Below are 25849 nucleotides of genomic sequence, written 5' to 3'. Positions count from 1 at the left end.
ATGTCTCCTTATGAAGAGTAAAATCAATACATAATGCTACCTAAACCTTCTATCTAGAATCCTGATTCCAATGTTGATCAAAATCCATTATTCTAGAAAATATCTAAAATTTAAGACTTAAGCTTAAGGAGTCTTAAGAAGAAATTAAAATTTAAAAAATTCAGATTTGTATTAAATTTAATCCATATAATAATTCGTTCTTTTCCAGAATTCCTCCTACATTAAAAAACAAAAATAAAGAAAAATCTGTACGATGCATGTACCTGCGACGAAACTAAAAATATCCAAATATTTAAAAAATTACGTAAATTGATCAGTTTTATTTTTATAAAGAAAATCATGTTTAAAATCTTTATTTTTTTTTTATTTTTATATCATGTTTAAAATCTTTATTCTTTGTTTTATTTTTATAAAGAAAATCATGTTTAAAATCTTGCAAGTTTGAGTTATTGTTGAGTTATCTTTCTTGTTTTTTTAAAATTATTTTCAAGATGACAACGTGAAACAGTCGTTTTTTTTTCTTATTGAAAAAATTTGATTTTTTTAGTTAAAAATAAAACTACTCGTACATCATCAATTTATGTAATTTTTGGAATATGATACTTTCGTTCCGTCATGGGTACATCATATGTTTTTACTTTTTTTGTTTTCTTTAATATAGGGTGAATTCTAGACAAGAACCCAATAATTAAGCAAGATTCCCTTAATTTTAATTAAGGCCAGACAGCCACGCATGTGATTCTGTATGTAGTTAATGTCTCTTTGCAGTAGGAACGTGGTTACGGCTGCTTATTTTGATTTTGTCAGCTCTTTGTACTGCCATCACAAAAAGAAGCATTCTGTATTCATTTTTATTTTTTAAGTCCTTTTCATCATTAAATAGTAAAGAAGTCCATCTTTCATGTGATTATCACTTAAATGAAGATGAAATAATACAATTACTATAATACATGTATAGTTGTATTACTATTATAATACAATGAGGACTGTTGAGTTGATTGCTAAACTGTTAATTCTCACTTCATTGATTTTAAAAGGTCTAACTCTGGCTCTAGCCTAAAACATCATCTTCTTCCGCTTGTAATTTGTTAATATGAAATATCAGTCACTACTTGAAATCATTAAAACGAAACCAATCAATAAAAAAAAGAAGAGAAAACTACCTTCCCCTCTTTTTTCTCTTTCTCTCTCTATTGATAAGGAAAGAAGACAAAACTAATCGATAAAAAAGACAAAACTTGCTCTCTCTCTTTTTCTGTCCTTTTTTCTCTTTCTTTCTCTATTGATAAGGAAAGACATGACTAATTGATAAGAAAAAAAGACAAAACTCCCTCTCTCTCTTTCTCTCTCTCCCTCTATTGATAGAAAAGAAGACAAAACTAATCAATATAAAAAATGACAAAACTCCCTCTCTCTTTTTCTCTCTTTCTTTCTCTAATTTCTTTCTCTCTCTATTGATAAGAAAAGAAGACAAAACTAATCGATAAGAAAAAGAAAGCAAAACTCTCCCCCTCTCTCTCTTTCTCTCTATTGATAAGGAAAAAAAGATAAAACTAGTAGATAAGAAGACAAAACTAATCGATAAGAAAAAGAAAACAAAACTCTTTCCCCTCTTCTTTTAATTGAAAATTAAAATAATATCCGCATTTTATTTAAAAATCTTAAAATTTGCTTCTCTCTTAAAGAAACTTATCTTCATCAACTCTGGAAAAATATTTTATTTTTATTATGTAAACATTATATTTAGCTTAAACTAGGTTTGGATGTCAATATATAAGTGATTGATTTCTTAATCATCACAAAATGTTCAATGATTATTATTGTGGATCGGTAAGGATCCACAAGAAAAACACAACTCGTTAATTAGAAACAAAATATATTGAACAGAAAAACAAATACAACAAAAAGAATGTGGTTATACATCAATCCGACTGCCAAGTGTGCATGACTTGTGTAAAACACTGAGAAACATTCTCGCAGTCTTTATAAAAAGAGGAAAAAGTTCATTGTTATCTGTAAGGTGTCCACAACAGTTATACAAGGACTTGTTCTAGAATATATCAGAATATGTATCAACTTTGATTGCTTTTTTTTTTTTTAATTTTGGTTTCCCAAAATAAACCTAAGGAATTTTCTTTGTACACATTGCTATTTATTATAGAATGAAGAATAATAGAAAAGAAGACTGACTGTTTGATTTAATTTCAGTGTTTTCAAAACCTTTATCAGGACAACTTTTTAAAAGTCCCCCCCCCTTGCACAAATTTAATCCCTGATAGCCTCAAAGGAGTGGTTATCACAATATTAGGTTGCCTTTGGTTGTGCATAATTTTAGTGTCCAAAATTCTCTTTTCAAAACTCCCAAGTAAATCATAATTACAAATACAAATTGAATGCTGATAGAAACTGAATTTATTAGTATTATATGCATTTTGTAATGAAATAAATTTTGTGATTAAATTTTATAAAAAGAAAAATGGGAAATAATAATGTATGCAAACTGTATTGTAGTTCCTTGTACTTATAAGAGTGGCCTCCTTTTGAGGTCACACACCATCCACAATAAATTTGTGATAAGATTTGGAAGGGGGTGAATTTTAAAAGTAAAACAATAATTACAGACTAGCGGGACCTGTGGAAATTCCACAGGGGCCCATTCATATGTAATATATTGATGTTGGCATTCTGTAGATGTTCAGTGTAAATGGAGATGCTCTGATATTATTGTACCTATTTATAATGCTTCCCCACAGGACAGAGTTAGACACCGGGGTCATTTTTTTAATGTGGAGAAAAGGTACAAAAATAAAAATTGTCTCAGTCGTGAAGGATTTCTCCTCCACTGAAAGAGAATGAGAAATGGAAGTGCCGCATCTGAAGAACAGATACTATTGTAGCTGTTTTGTTAAAACTGCAAAAGTATTTATCTAAGCTAGCAGGGACACCCAGCAAAGCCTGGTCGTAAAGTATGCTTAAATATGATATTTTAATTCTTGCTGATTTCGTATATATTATTATAGAGTTAATATTCTATCAATTTTTATATATTATAAAGTTGTTATTTCAAAAATAAAAAAAATATATCCATATGACTTGGGTGCATTAGCTTGAATCGAAACCAAAATAAAAACTTATGAAAAATATATATGTGTATATATATGTGTGTGTGTATATATATATATATATATATATATATATATATATATATATATATATATATATATATATATATATAACATGTTCCTTCAGCTATAATCGAAACTGAAACCAAAACTCATGAAGAATTCTTGATAAAATTATTTATCAAAAAAATATCGATTACTGGAGTGTCATCAGTTATAATCGAAACTGAAACCAAAACTTATGAAGAATCTTTGGTAAAATTATTTATGACAAGAAATAGAAGTACATAACAATTAAACGACCTGGATGTAAATGTGACACAGAAAATAACACACACACTATCGTATTAATATATGGAAAGTCTACATCTTAAATTGAAGCATAAACAAAACTACATTATGTGAATAAAATGTACACATTTGAAATCATTTAATTTGAAAACATCTTTATATAGAATTTATATTTTACATATTTTTATGTATAAGATTCATTCCTAAACTAATGAACTTTTTTAGAACACAGTTGCTAGGCATTAGGGTGTGTAATATAGGATATATTTAATTGGCACTCATACAGAATACTGACTATGCTTTTTTAAATAGGATTTTCAAATTAAATTAAAGTATTACGGCATCTTCTGTTTGTTAAATTGTTAGGTGAAAGTACAGATTACTTATTAAACATCCACCCCTCCCCATGTTAAGAATAAGTTCCTAAATACTAACATAATTATTTCAGCATAGTCTGTATTCTGAGTAAGTACCATTTCGTTTATACGGCATAATCACATTTGCACACCGGTTCCTGTATGATTACTGAAGTTAAGCAACGTTAAGCCTGGTCAGTACTAAAATGGGTGACCATTTGGGAATTCCAAGTGCTGTATGTGCTCTCTGCTTGTCTTGGCATTGTTTCCAGTCGTCCTGGTCTTCTCTGAACTCAAACAGTGCTGATTCAGGAGAGGTGTGGTTGGAGATTGTACAACCCTTGCCTCATAATTACATGTGCAGGGGGTATCCATTGTCTTTTGAGACTGAACAGAGACTTTGCTTCAACTTCCACAATTTCGTGTAATTTAGTTTTATGCAATGAGGGTAAAGATGGGGTGGGGGTGGATGCACGTTTTGAAAATTTAGATATGTCTGATTTTTGTAAACTTTTAACAATAAATATTAGACATCAATTAATAAATATTAAAACAAATTTCAGTTTTTTTTAAGGAAGTTTAAAGAGTTTTAGTGGACATAATATGAACACAACTTTTCATTTGAAATCTGAAATATTTCAGATTTGCATTAAATTTGATTCGCAGTTATCAGATGAGATTCACTGAATTTCAGTTTCTTTTTAAGACTCTTTAAATCTTAAATGTTGGACATTTTCTAGAATCAAAATCATATAATACATTTTGATCAACATTGGAATAAGGATTCTAGACATAAAGTTTACAAGCTTAATATTTAGATTTTAATCATTGTAAAGGGATATAAATGTGGTGTAAAATAAAACATTGTTTTCTATTTTTTGACCATTAATTTTTGTCCTGATTTTTATAGAAATATAAATGATCGTTCTAAACTCATGTAGGTAATGCCCTACTTTCTGCCTAGCATGAATGTGAACTGGTTCATCATGGCCTTTTCACTAAGACAACTCCCACTACCACTGCTATGAAAATAAGTGTCTGCAAAATGAAATGCTAGCATTATCGCCTCCCTCCATCCCCCACACACTCTCTTTGTCTTTATTTACATCTGACGAATCCTAGAGTGGATGAAACGCTGAATATTCAGTGTAGCTTAATCGCCATATATATTTTATAAATTACTATATATATATATATATATATATATATATATATATATATATACTCCTGAATTTGTTAAAATTATTTGTAGCTCAGCCGTGAAATGAGTAAAAGAAAAAATTGAAACAAATTTCATATATAAAATAAAATATGCATTAAGTGCACTTGAAAGCCAAATTACAATGCAATTTTACGAAAATAAACGAATATTTTACTTGTTTGAAATTTATAATTTACATTACATTTAATGAATTTCAAACAAGTAAAATATTTATTTATTTTCGTAATATTGTGTTGTAATTTGGCTTTCAAGCGCACCTGATGTGTATTTTATTTTATTCAAATTAAATCAACGCTTCTTTAACGGAACTCACACCCTTAACGTTAAATTTCATATATATTTTGTTTCAATTGAAATCCAATGGGAGAACAAAAATATTTAAAATTGAAAATCTAAACAAAAAAATTGAAAATCTAAACCAAAAATTGAAAATTGAAAATCTAAACAATATTTTAACAGGCTTAAATGAAAGTTGAAAAATAATATTCGCAATACGAGGTTAAATTAAAAATAAAAAATACAAAAGATTTGAAACAAATCAAAGATTGCAAACTTATCTCACTAATGCATTCCTGTCTAAGAAGGATGTATTTGTTGATCAGACTATGCTCTATTCCTGGCATAAGGACAAATCAAATGTCCACACAAGCAAGGCAATGACTGAATCTTTGGAAAATAGTCCCCAGTCTGTATTAGAACCACATTTAATGCTACCCAGACAAAACTCCTTTCCTTTAACAACCCTAAGAAACTTGCCCACCCATCGATTGTCATGGTCGATAACACCCTACTTGAGAATCCAAAGTTTAAACTTATCAGTCAGACATTTTCAAGCAATATAAAATTGAATAAGTATCTAGAAGATACTGCCAAGTCTGCTGCAAATCGTACTCCTTTTCTGTAGAGGCCCCTAGATGATTTTCTACTTTCCAAATTACTTACTTTTGGAATCCCCCCCACATCCCCTGTTTTCCCAACTATACCAAAATACAGACATTTAGATGTGATGTGAACAAACATCTTACTCTCCAACTCCCTATTGGGTTGCTCCCTTATAAATTTGGCTTCTATGATGATAACCTTTTTTGCTCCAGTGACAATGTCTTGTTTGAAATGAGTCTATACTCCTATAAATTTTTTTTTTGCGTATTGATATTCATATTAAAAACACTTTTTTCTATTTATTTAGTTATTCATTTGCTTCTCCACTGAGCAAATTAGGCACAAGGCCGTTTTTTATTGTGGAAAGTGAGAGGAGGGGGACCAGTTCCCCCGAGAGAGAACTGGATAGTGACAATTGGTATGAAGGGTTTCCCCTACATTGACCAAGGTCTTATATGTGGGGTCGCCCCCACATATGGTCTTTGCTTGCAGTATCTGCCGGAACAGATACTACACTTTGATAACAGAAAAAAGATATTGGCCCAAAGGCCAAGAAGAAAAAAGGCGAACCTTTTTTCTGTTTATTTAAAAAGAAAATACAACTTTGTTATATATGGTTTGTGGAATTGCATTCATAAGCAAAAGATCAAGCTAATTTGCATATTCTTTTAAACATTCATTTTAATTAATTCCCTATTAGTCTTTTTCGCTTTTCTTATGGGATGATCATCTTTAGTTAACTATTACGTGTAATTATATTCATGCAGATATTCTACATGATTTATACTTGTGTAATATTTGCGTAAAAAGTTTACAGTAAACACAAAATTGTTTCCATATATATTTATGTATACATGAGTATATATCTATATATATTATTCCTTAATTGGAATTCATTTTTGAGATGAACATTATATATATTAATTTATTTTTATTTCGGGCTATTATTCTCATCTTTATTAGTTGTTGTTTTTCATCTTTTATTGGTTTTGTTTATTCACAACGTTTCAGCCAACTATTCCTCTGGCCTTCGTCAGGTGGTAACCGCGACGGATAGGAACTTCGAATCTCCTAACTGCATTCTCAGCCATCACTGCCATCCATAGTTGTTGTCGTCTCACCACATTTTGGCCAAGTAAACCTCTGGCACGCTTTGGGTGGGATTGAAACCGCTATCTTCAGACAATGTTCATCTGGAACTGTAGAGATTCAATGTCTCTATTAACTGTGCCACGGGCCCCGAAGGGCGATCAAGGTTGGATTCTTTGATCTTATAAATCCACGTTTATTTATTATCTGATCTTCCATAGTCGGGTCCGTACCGATTGGTATATATATTATTCCTTAATTGGAATTCATTTTTGAAATGAGCATTATATATATTAATTTTATTTTTATTTCGGATTATTATTCTCATCTTTATTAGTTGTTGTTTTTCATCTTTTATTGGTTTGTTTATTCACAACGTTTCGGCCGACTATTGCTCTGGCCTTCGTCAGGTGGTAACCGCGACGGATAGGAACTTCGAATCTCCTAACTGCATTCTCAGCCATCACTGCCATCCGTAGTTGTTGTCGTCTCACCACATTTTGGCCAAGTGATGGCTGAGAATGCAGTTAGGAGATTCGAAGTTCCTATCCGTCACGGTTACCACCTGACGAAGGCCAGAGCAATAGTTGGCCGAAACGTTGTGAATAAACAAACCAATAAAAGATGAAAAACAACAACTAATAAAGATGAGAATAATAATCCAAAATAAAAATAAATTGTGTATACATCTAGTTGGCAACATTGATCCAAGTGTGCCTAGGTGTAATGGCAACTAAAGCGTAACTATACTAGTGTAATTTGCATATTCTTTTAAAAATTCATTTTAATTAATTACCCAATAGGTTTTCATTTTTCTTATGGTATGATCATCTTTAGTTAACTATTACGTGTAATTATATTCATGCAGATATTCTACATGATTTATACTTGCGTAATATTTGCGTAAAAAGTTTACAGTAAACACAAACCTCTTTCTATATATATTTATGTGTGCGTATCTATCTATATATCTATAAAAGTGAACGTGTCTGTGTGTCTGTGTGTATACATTTCCCTACGCAATAACTTTGTCAATTTTCAGTCTACAGACTCGAAATTTGATATACAGGGTACTGAGATTTGTGAAAATCTTTGTGATTGGTTTTCGGCCAGAAATTTGGCTGTTAAGGGATCAAAGTTCAATGATTTGACCTTTGAGAACTCTACCAAACCCCTCTGACAATTTTGGGTGTAAACACTTGAAATTTTAGATATAGGTTCCTTGGAAATCGATCTAACTTAATAACTTGATTTGAGCCCAAAACAATAAATGTTAATGGGTCATAATAGGGGTCAAAGTTTTAAAAAATTTGACCTCTGCAGTCTCTACCAAATTTCTGGTCTAAACATTTGAAATTTTACATAAAGGGTATTCAGAGATAGGGCAAGCTTTTTCATTGGTTTGGATCAAAAATTTTCAGTTACCAATATATAAATGTATGTATGTTTGCATGTCTGCCATAAACTTTCGACAAAGGCGACGGATTTTACCAAGATAAGTATCGTTTTAAAGTTCGACCTTTCATAAGACAAATATAGAAAAATTGGCTAAAAACATTAATATCTTCACCTTCAACTAGGCACTTTTCTACAGGGGGGGAGTCGCTTTTTTCACCGATATTTTTTTTCGATTGTCTAGCCTTAATTTAAACATGAGTCACTTCAGGTTTGGTGGTAGTCGTAACCGCAAAGATGTCAGGTTTTTTTTCCCCGTTTTTTTCCTCCTTTGCGGTACGGGTTTGAGCCTGCCTTCCTACTACCACTTTTTTTTTTTTTTTGCTCAACATACACATCCAAACACCCGGGCAACGCCAGGCTGAAATGCTAGTGTATATATATATATATATATATATATATATATATTTTTAAAAGATTTTGCCCACCAAACTCCTCTGTCAGTTTTTGGTCTACAGACATGAAACTTAATATACAAGGTATTCGAACCCATGCAAAACTTTATATTTGGGTTTTAGCTGTGGAAAATTGGTGCAAAAGTGTAAAAATTTTTAAAAATGGAATTTGCCAGGTGAAGGTCAAACGACGGCATTACGAATATGCATTCATAACGTAATAGCTATTGGTTCATGTTTTAATTTTTAGCCTTGTAGCAAATATGTCTTCATAGTTCAGGCATTAACATCAAAGGAAAAAGTAAATCGTAAGCTAAACGCTTTGGTTTCAATTCTCGGTGGTGGCGCACAAGTCATTTTCTTTTCAGTTTTTTAAATCATTACTATATGTTGGATCCAATATAATATAAAATTAAATACAAAATCTGCATTAATCAAAATATCATATTTAAGCATATTTTTCGACTGGGCAATGCCGGGCGACCTGCTATAAAAGTATAAATAAAACACAAACAAAAAATTAAATCGGACATTAATAACCGAAAAAGTAATTGCAAAAGTCATATTATAAATAATAACGAATAATTTGAGGTTTGTAACCTTCTAAATTGCAGCCTTAATTGAAAAGTTAAAAAATAATAATTGTAATATGAGATTAAATAAAAAGTGCAGAATTATTACAAAAATTTAGAATAAAATAATCTTTATTGTTGGCTTTAAATTACTTATAACAAAAAAAGTTTGATTTTTAAACTAAAACTCTAAACTTCATATTATTTATAGCTTAGCTGTGAAATGGATAGAAGAAAAGAATTACTCACAAATTATTTGACAATTAATTTTGTGTTTTTCAATTAATATTAATATCCAAAAAAAACTATATATATTTAAAGTTTTTCTTCTATTTTTATGAAATAAAAAAAATTGAAAATCCAGAACAAAATAAGAGACAATTTATATAAGACTGGCCATTTTACTAGATTACATCATTGATAATTCAAGCCAGTGAGAACATTTTTAATCTTATTGAGTGAATCTTGAATGTAATCTTCCAATATTAGAAAATATAAGCACAGACAAAAACCACACAAACTCTATACTAACTTTTTCTATCATTTACCTTCATGGCGAGGAAAAAAAAATCTATAAAATTTTGAAGATGATGCATATCACCGAAATAATAATTTTAAACAAATAAATATGTGTTTATTTTACATGATATTGCCTGTAATTTGCCTATTTTACATGATATTGCTTGTAATTTGGCTTATAAATGTATTTCATACATATTTTATTTGAAAATTTAAACAATGCTTATATCATGGAAAACACAACTGTGACTAAAATATCTAAAATCTAAAAATTTTAAAATCAATTGGAAATATATTTTTTATTTTTTCAGAACCCAGACCAATATCTGCAATAGATGACTGATAAGGCATGTTTAATTATGTATGTTTTCTTAAAGCTATTAATGTTAATGAAATGGGAGAAAAACTGTCTTTGCTTAATAGCAATGATGTTTGTCCATCATTTGTGAAGATGACCATGATCATGTAATTGTTCTATGGGTCACAAGATGGCTGGTCAGTGGGATTTGAGCTCTGATGCGTGTGAGACATTTGTGAGATGATTCTGTAGCAGAGATGCTAAGTGCTTCATCTTTTCTAATAATGTGTTTCCTCTTGCATTTTTTAATGCATAGTCTCTTTGTGACTTACAGTATGCCAGGAACATTCGTCTTGAGCTAGATTTTCCCACTAGTTGGAATAAAGCCAAATTGTTTGAAGTAGATCTTCAGGCTGTCTTTAAACTATTTCTGCTATCCTCCTATGATTCCTTTTCCTTTGGACAGCTCACCATAAAGGAAATATTTTATGAATCTTGAATCTGAGATATGACATATATGATCTACTCAACAAACCTGACACTGCTGCAACATGGTGTACTGACGGAAGGCTTGACCAGGCTAAAATCTGTGTCTGATATCTTGTATTGCTATGTGATTTGCATCAGTTTTCAGAGGCAGGTGATGTGGAAATGAATCAGTTTCTTAGCATGTCTGGCATTTAAGGTCCAAGTTTTACAGGTGTACATAAAGATGGTAAGAATCTCAGAACTATGATACTTTACCATTGCTCATTGTGATTAAAATTCACTGTCAATTTTTGAATCTAAACTAAATGATATTGGGCTTTTTAAAAAGAAAAATATGACCAAAAAGTGTCTGCAATGATTTTGATAATATTTTTTCTTTGAGACATCCTGTAATCCTTTGACACTGACTTTAACAACACCACCATGTTTCCTTTGACACTGACTTTAACAACACCACCATGTTTCCTTTGACACTGACTTTAACAACACCACCATGTTTCCTTTGACACTGACTTTAACAACACCACCATGTTTCCTTTGATTCTGACTTTAACAACACCACCATGTTTCCTTTGACACTGACTTTAACAACACCACCATGTTTCCTTTGACACTGACTTTAACAACATTACCATGTTTCCTTTGATTCTGACTCAGAAGCACTGATAGTAATAAATAAAAATGATATCATTATCCTTTTTCTTTTTCAGTATCAAAGTTTGGTAGCTTTTTGGGCAACTTCAGGAACTAATGATTCTTCAATTGTCTTGACTGGTCTTTCACACCGTGTAAGTTTTATTTTTCAAATATTCTTCAGACCAAAAGTAAAGGTCAGTCCCAAATATTCTTCAGATCAAAAGTAAAGGTCAGTCCTAGGAGTTTGTTTAAACATGGTGCTTCCTCAAGCCGGGAGCCACTCATTTCAATTGGAGCCAGATGGGGGCCAGAGCATTGATGATGGAAAGATAGAATTTTAGTTTTAGATGCATTAAAATTAACCAACCAGAGAGAAAAACGAATTTGCCAAAAATCCTACAAAGAAACAAACTTAAAAGAAATATTCCTCCAAGTAAAACCTACAAAAATACTTGAATATTTAAAAGAAGCTGGTCTATATAACAAAATCGAGGAAAGCTAAAAATGATTACAAATAAAACAAACCATGTACCTCTATGAAGCTGTCTACTTCAAGTCTGAAAAAATAATTCAAAATTCCTACCCAAACCAAGAAACATATCTAACTTCAGATTCTTGTAAAATTATTTAAAACTATTTTCAGCATAAAATAACTCGCAACATGAAAAGCTTGTTAATCAGTTAATCACTCTATCATTTAATTAAGAATAAAACTACTGAACAAAAAATCTATTTTCTTTAATAAAAACCATTACTAGTCTTTTGTAAAAGAAAGTCGAAAGCGGACCTTGGGTTTATTTTAGACAGTCGTGTAATTCTCACTTCTTTTATTTTGTCCTTTAATCCTCACATTCCATAAGCAATATTTCTGACTAAGGGATAAGAATTGCTGTAGGAGTCTATTTTACACTTATTGTTGGCTAAATTCTGACCTTGAAGTAGTGTTTTTAGGCACTTATGCAGAATATGCACCATGCTAAAATAATAACATTCAAATTTAGAAACCCATTCTTAACATAGGGAAGGGGGAGTTTTGTAACTATTCTGTATTTCACTTAACAATTTAATAAACAAAAAGTACTGTAAAAATTGATTTAAAAAATACCATAAAAATTGAATTTAACATGAAAATTCTATTTAAAATAAAGCATGGTGCATAATCTGCTTAAGTTACCTTTTTTTTAGCTCCTTACATCAAGCGGCTTCATGCTGTGTCTGGAGCGATTTCCATTACCAAATTAGTATATTTGATACCAATGTTGTGATTGAAGTTTACTTGAAATGTTCAACTTTAAAACAAATGATTTTCGTATTTCAGGTGAACTCTCTTGAAAATGAGACAATAAATTTGAATCGTGCCTTGAACTTATCAATGAATTCTTTAGAAATTTCTTTGGATGCCAGTCTGCAAAATGTCTCCAAGTTTGCATTGAATGTGTCAAATGAATTGCATAAAACACAATCAGTGTTGGAAGAGAAAATGTTGAACCTCAGCAAAATGCCAGGACCAATGGTAAGAATTTGACTGTTTTTTGTTTTTTTTTTGTTATTGAAAAATTCTTTGAAACTACATAAAACGTTTGAAGAATTTCAGAAAAATTTGTTTATATTAGCATTTATATTTTAGATGTCCATGTAACATAGTGTGTCCTTTGAGTCACATGATTTATCTATAGTCCACATCATCGACAGAATGAGTTAGTTGTCTTTCTGAAATTGCAGCCAAAGTTTCCGTCTTCCTACCTTTCCTACTAGCTGCAAAAATGTATAATATAAAAGAAAATAAAAATAAACTCCAATAACATTGTCACTTAACGGCTCACGTTCCTCGATCTTTTATTCTTCCTCTGCAACCTTGATGTTACATGTAGACTTCCCATTGCATATTTGCTGGGGTGGAGGTAAATGAAGACAGAACTTTGAGAGCTGTGAGTGATCTGAATTAGCATACCTATTTGCTAAAAAGAAAAATTTTCCTTTCTTCATCACTACGTGTCACTTGGGACTTCTTCCCCTCACACAACTTCCTGCTCACATTTAAACTTGCATGGAAATTTTTCTGATTTTAAAATTATTTTTGCACACTGACATCTAAATATTGCTACAGCATATACATATCCCTATTAGGGGTTCTTGATGTTGATCTATCATGCTTAAGTTTGAAATAACATCTTTATCGCTAAATATGCAAATTAAATGAACACGTCAGAAAATATAAGAAAAGCAAAATTTCAGTTTGCTTGAAAATGTAGTTTACTTGAAACATTTTATGTTGTGTGTAAGAAGTTTTTTTTTTTTTTTATTTATTTTTGTTTTTTACAAAGGGGTCACCACTTATCAAGACCCGGAAGCCACTCGAGGATAAGAGTTACTGAGTGTACAGTAGTCAGTGGGATAATATAGTAATCGTTAGTAGTGGAAATTTGGTAAATTGGATTACTTAAGGGGACAGTTCAACAAGAATTTGTTTACGTAAAGTTCAACTTACAGTTTTAATTGTCTTTCTCTTATTTATATATATATATATATATATATATATATATATATATATATATATATATATATATATATATAGTTACTTGAAAAATAGCCGTCCGAGGATGGGTAAAATTAATTTCTGTTAATTTGAATCTTCATAATGAGCACATAAAAGCAAGATATAATGATACTAAACCATATATCTAGAATCTTTATTCCAATTTTGGTTAAAATTCATTGCATGATATGGATTTTAGAAAATGTCTAAAATTTAAAACTTCAGAAGAAATTGAAATTCAGGGAATTTTGTTTAATTGGGGTTTAATAACCATGATTCAAATTCATTGCAAATCTGAAATATTTGAATTTTCAAATAGGAAGTATTGCCTGTATTATGCTTCTTAAATGCCCTTTTTATACTCCAAAGAAACTGAAATTTGGGAAATATTTATTAATTGTTGTCCAATAATTGTTTGAATTTATAAAAATCAAATGTATATGAATTTTCATAATAGTCAAGTCACACCGAATATAATCTCACAATTAGGAAAGTAAGACTTATTTTTTTTAATATTCATAATTAAAAAGTAATAAGAGGGAAAAAAAAATCAGCCAACCAGTTTCACCCTCGTTTGTTATCTGTTTTTTTTTTTTTCTTTCTTACTACTTTTTGATCATGAATATAAAAAAAAATCTTACCTTCGTAATTGTGATATTAAAATTTTGTATCATTCTAAAAATCCTGAATATATATATATATATATATATATACACATATATATATATATATATATATATATATATATATATATATATATATATATATAAAGCTGAACGTCTGTGTGTGTCTGGTCACGAATAGGCTCCTATATGGTTGACTATTATAGAAAACTGATCACATATAATGATAGCAGATGTATCGAGACACAGGAATGGGTATGTTTGATCTGGCATAATGATGATTCATTAAAATTATGGGGCCTGCGTACACGCCTGGTCCACAAAGTATGTAAATAAAAAATTTAAGAATTAAAAAAAAATGTTTTTGATATAGATGTACATAATAATACTTTGATAAGTATGTTTTAACTTAAATAGGGATGGTATAATAAAATTGTGGGGTTTACGTTCGCGCCTGGCCTACATAGAATGAAAATAGGTACAAACTTTAATAAAGACTTTTCATATCTATCTGCGTAAGTATACTTTGATAATTATGTTTCAGTTTAAAGAAATATGGTTTAATAAAACTATGGGGTGTTTGTTCGCACCTGACCTCCATAGAATGGAAATATGTCACAAAGTTTAACAAGGTTTTTTAATATAGATCCACAGAATATTGTGATAAGTGTTTCAGTGTGAACAGGTATAGTATAATAAATTATGGGGTTTATCTATTTTATTTTTACTTTCATCATATTTTGCTTTGGTTTTGATACCCCCAAATTCGAAGCTATCTCTTTACAACCCTTCCTTTTCATAACCTATCATACTTTCATAAATCAGAGTCCATTTTCTGTAGGCTGTTTTTGAACCCAGTCAACGACAGGTACTTTTGCTAGTATATATATATATATATATATATATATATATATATATATACATATATACTATATATATACTATATATATATATATATACTATATATATATACTATATATATATATATAGTATATACATATATATAGTATATATATAGTATATATATATATATAGTATATATATATAGTATATATATATATATATAGTATATATATATAGTATATATATATATAGTATATAGTATATATATATAGTATATAGTATATATATATAGTATATATATATATAGTATATAGTATATATATATATAGTATATAGTATATATATATATAGTATATATATATAGTATATAGTATATATATATAGTATATATATATATATATAGTATATATATATATATATATATATAGTTTATATATATATAGTATATAGTATATATATATATATAGTATATAGTATATATATATATAGTGTATATATATATATATAGTATATATATATATATAGTATATAGTATATATATATATAGTGTATATATATATATATAGTATATATATATATAGTATATATATATATATATATATTTTTTTTTTACATAGGCATCACCACATTATCAAGGCCAAGGGCCACTCAAGGATAAGGGTTAAAGAGTGTACATTAGAAATTGGACAATATAGTAATATATATATATATATATATATATATATATATAGTATATATATATATATATATATATATATATATATATATATAGAGAGAGAGAGAGAGAGGAACCATTGTAAAATCCAATGAATCCTGGTATATTCCAGAATGAATTATACTTATTTTTTAATAGTATATTCCAGGCTGAAAAATAAAATCCAAGTTATGTTATTAAAATAAAAACACAATTCATTCTAGAATATACCAGTATTGCCAGTGGATTTTACAACTGTTTTTATTACTTCAACTTTAAGTATCCTTTTTGCACTATCATTTCAATTGTCATTTTCAATTTCTGTTCTAATAAACAAACTTTGTAATTACCCACATCTATTTTGCTAATGACATTTTTTCCGATGAGATGTGCCATTCATTGAAAATCCATGGATTAAGGAAAAAACTTTAACAATTATTTATACTCCTTTGTCAAACAATAAATTTTGTTGTAATTCTACATAATTTAACTCAGAATTTCTATTCATATCATTGCTCTGTCTCGCATATTGCGCTTTCTTTATCTGCTTGGGATCGTCTTATAAATATTGATACTAATGTTTATTTGAAATTTATTTTTACAGTATTATACAATCTGTAATCCTACGGCATTTTTGTATTTCATTGAATATATATATATATATATATATATATATATATATATATATATATATATATATATATATATATATATGTGTGTGTGTATATATATATATATATATATATATATATATATATATATATATATATATATATATATTTCATGATTTCCTATGGGGTACAAAACTTTATTAAGGCAATCATGAAGGGAAGATGTATTCCTTCAGAATTCATTTTATATTTAAAAAAAAAAAAAGACCGAGGAGAAAAGGAAAATGGATAGTGACTAAAAAATAAAAGTAGGGAAATTTTTTTAGATTTTATCATTAAGGAAAACAAATTACTAAAAAATAAATCCCTCAATTCCAATTCTGATAAGTGAGGGCGAAACATGTCAATTGACTCGTTTCGATTTTTTTTTTTTTTTATTTCCCTACTTTTATTTTTTAGTCGCTATCCATTTTCCTTTTCTCCTCTGTCTTTTTTTTTTTTTTTAAATAAAATGAATTCCGAAGGGTTACGTCTTCCCTTCATGATTGCCTTAATATATATATATATATATATATATATATATATATATATATATATATATATATATATATATAATATATATATATAAATAAAATTTTGACAGATAAAACCTACAGCATTGTTTTTCTCTTTTTTAGGGTCCTCCTGGTTCTGTGGATTTAACAAAATGTCAATTTAGAAATGTCACAGATTACAGTAATGATGAAGTCACATCAACCATTTGGATTCCTTCAGATCCTATTTATAAAGTAAGTATACAAACGTGTTTTTTAACAACCCTATTTTCTGCTATATAATATGGTTGAATATGATTAAATTTGTGTTCATTTCTTAATTAAATATTAATTCCTTGCTGTACATTAAACAGATAAATTTCAGCCAGATCGGACCAGTAGTTTCTGAGAAAGCTTTTAGAGTCAGCATGGTATTGTGATGACTAATACTTATTAACCCCTAACTGTAAATCGAACAGATACTTCGTTCACTGTACTTTATCATAATAAAAATCCATACAAAATTTCAGCCAGATCAGACCGGTTGTTTCTGAGAAAAAGTGGAATGGACAGACAGAAAACAAAGAGAAATATAATATAGACTATCTCATAGGATGTTTGAACAAAAGAAATTTATTTTGATGAAGATTTGATTAATTTCAGATTTCAGAGTTAATTGACTGATTTACAAAACAAAAAAAAAGTTTTTTTTTGTTTTAGTTTCACTGTTTGGACTATTATTCTCATCTTGGTTGTTTTTTCTACAACGTTTTGGCAAATCTAACCTCCGACCATTTTCAGGTGCATTCACACTGAATGTTATTGGTGAATGGTTAAAAATCTTTTTTGCTTCCCTCACAAACATAGCCGTTAGAAATTCAAAATATAATTAGCACTAAGTCTATTTCTGTTTTTAATAAATCTGGGTTCATTCTGTTTTTTTTGATATGATGTTTGTATTCACCAAAATCATCCAGTGTGAATGTACCTGAAGACAGTCGGGGGTTACATCAACTGAAACATTGTGGAAAAAAAACAACCAAGATGAGAACAATAATCCAAACAATCAAAATAATACAAATAATAATTATCAATCCTCATCTCAAAAATATACAAATATCATAAAAGAAAAGGTTTTATTTTAAAACAAAAATCAAATACACTTTTTCTAATACTGGTCAAGTTAACATCCACCATCATTATTATGATGATCATCATGAACAACACATTCGAGTCAGCATTTGTTTTACATGCTAGCATATATTGGACGACTTTCACAAACTGATTTCCATTCTTTCCAACCATTCTTTTGTATTCATATCACAAATTATTTAAAGATGCAAAATTTTTGTTAAATTTTACAAATAAGTAAAAAAAAAAAAAATTATATAAAATCTTTTCTATTTTCGACAGGATTATATTGCCATTGGTGGCAGTTGTTCGACGCGAGGAGGTCAATCAACTCAGCTGGTAAAAAAGAATCATCAATTTAGGTGTCTTTGTTATGGACAACAACAACAAAAATATTCAGTCAAAGTTTGCACAATTCATTTGTGGTTATGTCCGCAGACGAATTACTGAGCGGCAGCAGACATTTACACTTTGAAAATAATTGAATCATCCTCATTAAATATTTTTATTTTTGACATCATCATCATCTTTTGAAGGTGGCAGAGACTTTTATACATACATACATACATACATATATATATATATATATATATATATATATATATATATATATATATATCTCAACAAAGGTTAATAAATGATTAATAAGAAAGTAAATAAGTTATGATATTTATTTATCCACCTAAAATTCAAACAGTGAATTATAACACAGAAAAAATCTTATCCTGTGGATTTTCAAAGAAAAATATTGTAATTTATTCAATTTTATTTTTCATCATCATATATATATATATATATATATATATATATATATATATATATATATAAACCTATATGCTGACAGAATTTGAAGTTGTATCCATGAAGGGGTCGTTAATTATAATAGCCCCTTCGATATGGTGGCCAGAGTGAGATTCAAGAGACATTGTCTCATTCAAAGAATTATTCAGTCTTCGCTTAATAGAGTGTACTTTGACCAATTCTCTCTCTCTCTCAGTATATATATATATATATATATATATATATATATATATATATATATATATAAAGTTATGCAACTTAATTGCATAGAATCTTCCATGTTTAATCTCTGGAAGGAATCGTCAGACTAAAAATAAGGCATTTTAGCTTGGAAATTCCTTATGGAGATGAAATGCGGAAGATTCTATGTAGCTTAATTGCCATATATTTTCATAACTTACTATCTAGCTCTACTTGACTATACAGTATTGAGCACTGTTAAAAAAATACTGAAAATTGATACATAAAATACATCTCCTCATAACATCTTATGTGGACACATGAAATAATAATAATATATAAATATATTATACATAATTGTGTGTGTGTGTGTGTGTGTGTGTGTGTGTGTGTGTGTGTGTAAGTGGAAGTGGTGTGGTTACAGGCACGGACTGTGGATTTATCATCCCATGTTCAATTTCTGTCAGAACAATTGCATCACTTTCCCTACCCCTAAAACCTCCAAGGTAGCCACCTCCAAACTCACATCATCTGATATGCCTAAATCAAAGTACTGACGAAGCTCGAAGTTTGTGAGGCGATGAGAACCATTTTTTTTTTTTTTTACTTGCAGTCCTGCTAACATTTTTTGGTGAGGAATGTGACCTCCATTTTGGAAAGGTCTGGTGTAAACATTTAAAAATTTTTCTAATTTTCAAGAACCAAGTCTTTCATCAGAGGTCACTTATTGTAAATATAAAAATAGATCACAGAATTATAAACAAAAAGGAAAAAAAAAAATTCTTCCATATTTTATAAGCAAGATAAAAAAAAAAAAACGAATGGCACAAGGTTCGAATCCAACCCACAAAATTACAAAATATTTGATTCGGACTCCAACTAAGACAATTTTTATTTTTGTTCAAATCGAGAGTTCTCCTTTTTGAGAAGCTAAATTTTCCCCACATTAAAATCAAGTTTGTGTTTAACTTTGTCCTCACGATGGGGCGAGTAAATAGAGATTTGATTCCTTGTTTTAAAGTTTTCCAATATTCAGATTACCTGTTGATTCTTTGGAAATTAAAAATATGACTGACGTCGAGTATCCTCACAAATTTCTGGTACACCTAAATCAAATTACTGACGAAGCTCAACGTTTTTGAGGCAATACGAACCAGTTTTAAATCCGGCTAGGATATCCTCAGCCCCAAAATCAACAGAGTAATGATCTGATACCTGTTGATTGTGGTGTAATGCTTAGCTTGGGCAGTTTTAGAAGGTCCACCTTCCCAGGCTTTGCCGTCTCTCTTTGAGAAGGGGTTAGTGTATTGCTAATCGCCTGAGGCGTCTTTACCAGGAAATGCTGATGAGGCTACCCAGGCACTTTTTGTAGGTCAGAGAGTTCCTCTTCAGAGACAGTGACTTCTCAATCCCACTTTCCGACCCTGGTGTCTAAGTTCTTGCAGTGGGAGAGAACTAAAAACCTCCACAATTCTGTTAACATTAGTCCGTTAGTGGTACAGCTAATGGAATTCAAAAAGATTTTTATGAAGAATCGACTAGGATTTATTGACGTGGTTTATTAATGTTTAGTCTTCAGATTGTAACTAAAAATAAATCAAATTCTGTTTATGTAAAAAATGCATAATAACATATAAGAAGGAGGATACCTGTCCCAGGATGGGTAAAATTAATTTCCCAAACAGAACAGTTTTGCACCAATTTTATGTCCCTTTATGAAGTTTAAACCCAACATATAAGGATACTTAACTTTATGTCTAGAATCCTTATTCTAATCTTTATCAAAATCTATTACATGATTTTTAATACCTAAAATGTCTAAAATTTGAGGCTTAAGCTTAAAATGAAATTAAAGTTCAGGGAAATAATAATAATAACTAGAGATTAAATTTAATGCATATCTAAAATATTTAAATATTCAAAATGGTGGTTTTGCCCATATTATGCTTCTTAAACTTTAAAATACTCTTACAAAAATGTTAGGAATATTTATTAATCGATGTCTTATATTATTGTTAAAATTTCACAAAAATTGGAAATATCTCAATTTTCGTAAAGGGCTTTCGCCCCCCCCCCTTGCATAAAACTAATTAAACTAAACATAACTCATATTACTACCTATTATGCCTAGCAGCTGTCTTTTAAAATTCATAATGATTGGTTAATTAGTTTAGGAGTGAATCCTATAATATATAAACATACCTGGCCTTATATAGAAATAATAACATGTTTTTCAATTTAAAGATTCCTTTCCATTCACTTAATAATGCGATTATTTTTTTTTTTTAACTATAATTTAAATTGTTAAACTTTTCAAACTGCATTTATTGCTTCTAAAATTTCCCACTCTTCCAAATGTTGCCATAAATGTTCCCACGCGTGGTGTGCGTGTGATCTCAACACCTATCCATGAAGTCATTCATCTTACAATACGAAAAACAAAGCCAAGAAAATTTTTTTTTTTTTTATTATGCAAGAAATCCTTTTAGGCTTAAAAAAAAAAAGTCATCCATGTTTTTTTTGCTTATAAATATTTGAAGATTTATACAAAAATGTACATACAAACTAAAATAAATTTTTAAAAAAACATTCTACTCTTGTTGTTGCATTTTTTAAAATTTATTTCTTTGTATTTATGTTATATAATTGTGGAACACGAGAAATTATCTGTTATTTATCTATCTGTTGTGTATCTATCTCAATCTATCTATCTCAATCTAGCTATTTATTTAACTGGCGAGATAAACAAGAGATGAGATGTGAAGCTATGTTTTGATAAAAGTTGTCAAAACATATTGAGGTGTAAAATGGACAAGTTACACTGGAAGCTCTAAAATAGCTGTCTGGCAGGACATATTTTTTTTTTGTCACGTGTTCAGGTTGGCTGGACATAGAGAAGTTAGAATTTAGACGTTGAGCAGGGTGGATGGTTTAACAGGTTGTCCCCCCTGACCGGGGAGTGAGCTGACGTGTCTTAGAATGGAAACCTAGAATTAACCACCCAAGCAAAGGTATTCACTTTCTATGGTTCTGCGATCAACACCTGGAAACTGAATAAAAACTATATAAAACCAACCATCGTCTTGGAGTTGGAATGCACAGGTTCCAGATTTCATCCAAGAATAGGTGAAATTCCAGGTGGACCAAAAGACCGACGACGCAGTTGAAAAGTTGATGAAGTATGTCGAAATACATTTATGACATAAGTCTGACACACACGCACGCAACACATTTAGACGATCACGGAACATACATAGACTGCAGCACGATAACTTCGGGTTCAGATAGTGAAGAACCCCACACAATAGACATTTAGTAACACAATCACATGATGTATATATGAACACCATGCCACAACGCAACATTTATACAAGCAGGCATAACTAGCATTGCCTGCGACTGAATGTAAAAACTTGTCCATCGTTACATTCCCCTTATTCCATCCATTTGTTACAGACAATTCTATTAAATATTTTTAGTTTTGCTGCACATATTTTCCAATGACTGAAGATAACTTCATCGTAGATTGTCCATATAATCAAAGAGTTGCGCCACGGCTAGCAAAAGAAAGGAAAGGTACTGAATTTGTTTCACATTTCTAGAAGGACCATTTTATTTGGTAGATGATGCTGCCTTGATTCTGGTCAGTGGCATGCGGGAGAAATATGTTGGACTACACATTCGAAGACGCTCATCATTTATTGAGGATCAGTAAGTTATTCAATGCTTATCCAGAATTCCACCAATATTAAGAAGCAAAAAATACAAAGAATTCCACCAATATTAAGAAGCAAAAAATACAAAAAAAAAAAAAGCTTTGATATTTATTTATTTGTGGACTGTTATCCTCATCTTCATTGTTTTTATTGTCTCATCACATTTTGGCCAACTAATCCTCTGGCCTGCTTTGGGTAAAATTGAAATCCTTATTTTCAGACAATGCTCACCTGGAATTGTAGAGATTCAACACCTCTGTCCACTGCGCCAGAGGAATAATTGACTGAAACATAGCCTTTTGGGGCCTGTGGTGCAGTGGATAGAGGCATTGAATCTCTATGGTTCCAGGTGAGTATTGTCTGAAGATAGGGATTTCAATTCTACCCAAAGCAGGCCAGAGGATTAGTTGGCCAAAATGTGATGAGACGATAACTATGGAAGGTAGTAATTGCTGAGGATATAGTTACAAGACTCAGCATTTTTATCCCGTTGCGGTTAATCAACTGGAGAAGGCCAGAGAAATAGTTGGCCGAAACATGGTGAAACATACAATTATGAAGATGAGGATAACAGTCTACAAATAAATGAATTAATTACTCATCACAAATAAATGAATTAATTACTCATCCCATATCCTCATCTTTTAGTTGTTGTTTCACGACGTGTCGGCCAACTATTTCTCTGGCCTTCGTCAGGTGATAACCACGACAGGATAGGAACTCCAAATCTCCTAACTTCATCCTCAGCAATTACTGCCTTCCATAGTTGTTGTCATCTCACTATGTTTTGGCCAACTAATCCTCTGGCCGGCTTTGGGTAGGATTGAAACCGATATCTTCAGACAATTCTCATCTGGAACCGTAGAGATTCAACGTCTCTATCCACTGTACCATGGGCCCCGAAGGGTAATCAAGGTTGGACTTTTTGGTCTTATAAATCCATGTTTATTTATTATCTGATCTTCCATTATCGTGTCCGTACCGAATAGTACATATTATTTAATTAATTGAAATGTTTATTGAAATGATATAACCATCTGACGAAGGCCAGAGGAATAGTTGGCCAAAACATTGCGAAACAACAACTAATATAAATGATACTCATCTCAATAAGCATTCCAATTAGTTTTGATGTACATACTTGTTACGCAACAAAAAGATCATAACTTTATCAAGTAACGTGATTTTTGGAAACCAATATTTTTGTTTGGTCATGGTACATTATAAAGAGTTTTCTGTATTTTTATTTTCCAATACAAGGGTAATTCTTAGCAACCACCGTCGTTTCTTAATGTGTCTGACTAAAAATCTCTCTCACTTATATACAACCTCATATCAGTTGGATCACATGTTCCTACACTTTGCCACTATTCACTTGGATTCACTTGGATTCAGCACATTGATCTTTGCTGGCACTCCATCTGCCACATTTCCTATTATTCTCAACATAACTCATCTTAACTAAACAATATGTGAGCTGATTTACCCATTCAATATGTAACAGTACAACTTGCAATACTGAAAGCCATGTTGCCATTTTTTATTTTTAATCTATCTATAAAAGTGAACGTGTCTGTCTGTCTGTTTGTGTGTCTGTGTACATTTCCCTATGCAATAACTCTGTCAATTTTTAATCAACAGACTCGAAATTCGATATACAGGGTACTGAGATTTGGGAAAATCTATGTGATCGGTTTTCAGCCAGAAATTTGGCTGTTAAGAGGTCAAAGTTCAATGATTTGACCTTTGAGAACTCTACCAAACTCCTGACAATTTTGGGTCTACAAACTTGAAATTTTAGATATAGGTTCCTTAGACATGGATCTAACTTAATAACTTGATTTGAACCCGAACCAATAAATGTTAAGGGGTTATGATAGGGGTCAAAGTTTAAAAAAATTGATTTTTTTTTTTTTTTTGCTTACCATACACCTCCAAACACCCGGGCAATACCGGGCACCCATGCTAGTATATCTATAAAAGTGAAAGTGTCTGTCTGTGTGCATTTCCCTACACAATATCTCTATCAATTTTCAGTCTACAGACTTGAAATTTGATAAACAGGGTACTGAGATTTGGGAAAATCTTTGTAATCCGTTTTCGGCCAGAAATTTGGCTGTTAAGGGGTCAAAGTTCAATGATTTGACCTTTGAGAACTCTACCAAACCCCTCTGACAATTTTGGGTGTAAACACATGAAATTTTAGATATAGGTTTCTTGGACAAGGATCTAACTTAATAAATTGATTTGAGCCCAAAACAATAAATTTTAATGGGTCATAATAGGGGTAAAAGTTTTAAAAAATTTGACCTCTGCAGTCTCTACCAAATTACTCAGACAATTTCTGGTCTAAACATTTGAAATTTTACATAAAGGGTATTCAGAGATAGGGCAAGCTTTTTAATCGGTTTGGGTCGAAAATTCTAGCTACCAATATATAAATGTATGTATGTATGTATGTTTGCATGTCTGCCTAAAACTTTCGACAGAGGCGATGGATTTTCACAAGATCAGTATCGTTTTTAAGCTCGACCTTTCAGACGACAAATATAGAAAAATTGGCTAAAAAGATTAATTTCTTCACCTTCAACTGGCCACTTTTCTACAGGGAGGGGTTGCTTTTTTCGCTGATATTTTCAAAAGTCATCCCCTCTTTTCGATTGTCTAGCCTTAATTAAAACCTACATCACTTCCGGTTTGGCGGTGGTCGTAACAGCAAAGACGTCACGTTATTTTCCCCATTCTTTTCCTCCTTCGCAGTACGGGTTCGAGCCTGCCTTCCTACTACCACTTTTTTTTTTTTTTGCTTCTCAACATACACCTCCAAACACTCAGGCAACACCGGGCTGAAGTGC

At 30.5% G+C, this 25849-nt stretch overlaps 1 protein-coding gene across 7 annotated transcripts in view; it reads left to right on the top strand.

Annotated features, from left to right (window-relative positions):
- LOC145256429 (uncharacterized) overlaps positions 1-21867 on the top strand; it is a 160268-nt gene extending 138401 nt beyond the window's left edge. For all 7 annotated transcript variants that reach the window (XM_080115319.1, XM_080115317.1, XM_080115318.1 and 4 more), the window contains 4 exons: positions 11401-11478; positions 12645-12839; positions 17311-17421; positions 18580-21867. In XM_080115319.1, coding sequence (XP_079971445.1) covers positions 11401-11478; positions 12645-12839; positions 17311-17421; positions 18580-18747 — 552 coding nt within the window. In that variant the 3' untranslated portion in view covers positions 18748-21867. The remainder of the gene's footprint in view (positions 1-11400; positions 11479-12644; positions 12840-17310; positions 17422-18579) is intronic.
- The last annotated feature ends 3982 nt before the right edge of the window (positions 21868-25849 follow it).

Source organism: Euprymna scolopes, chromosome 32 (assembly GCF_053919585.1).
Source record: "Euprymna scolopes isolate OS-2025 chromosome 32, ASM5391958v1, whole genome shotgun sequence".
Classification (NCBI taxonomy): domain Eukaryota; kingdom Metazoa; phylum Mollusca; class Cephalopoda; order Sepiida; family Sepiolidae; genus Euprymna; species Euprymna scolopes.
The sequence above is the reverse complement of the archived record's forward strand: the minus strand, read 5'-3'. Positions and strand labels throughout refer to the sequence as shown.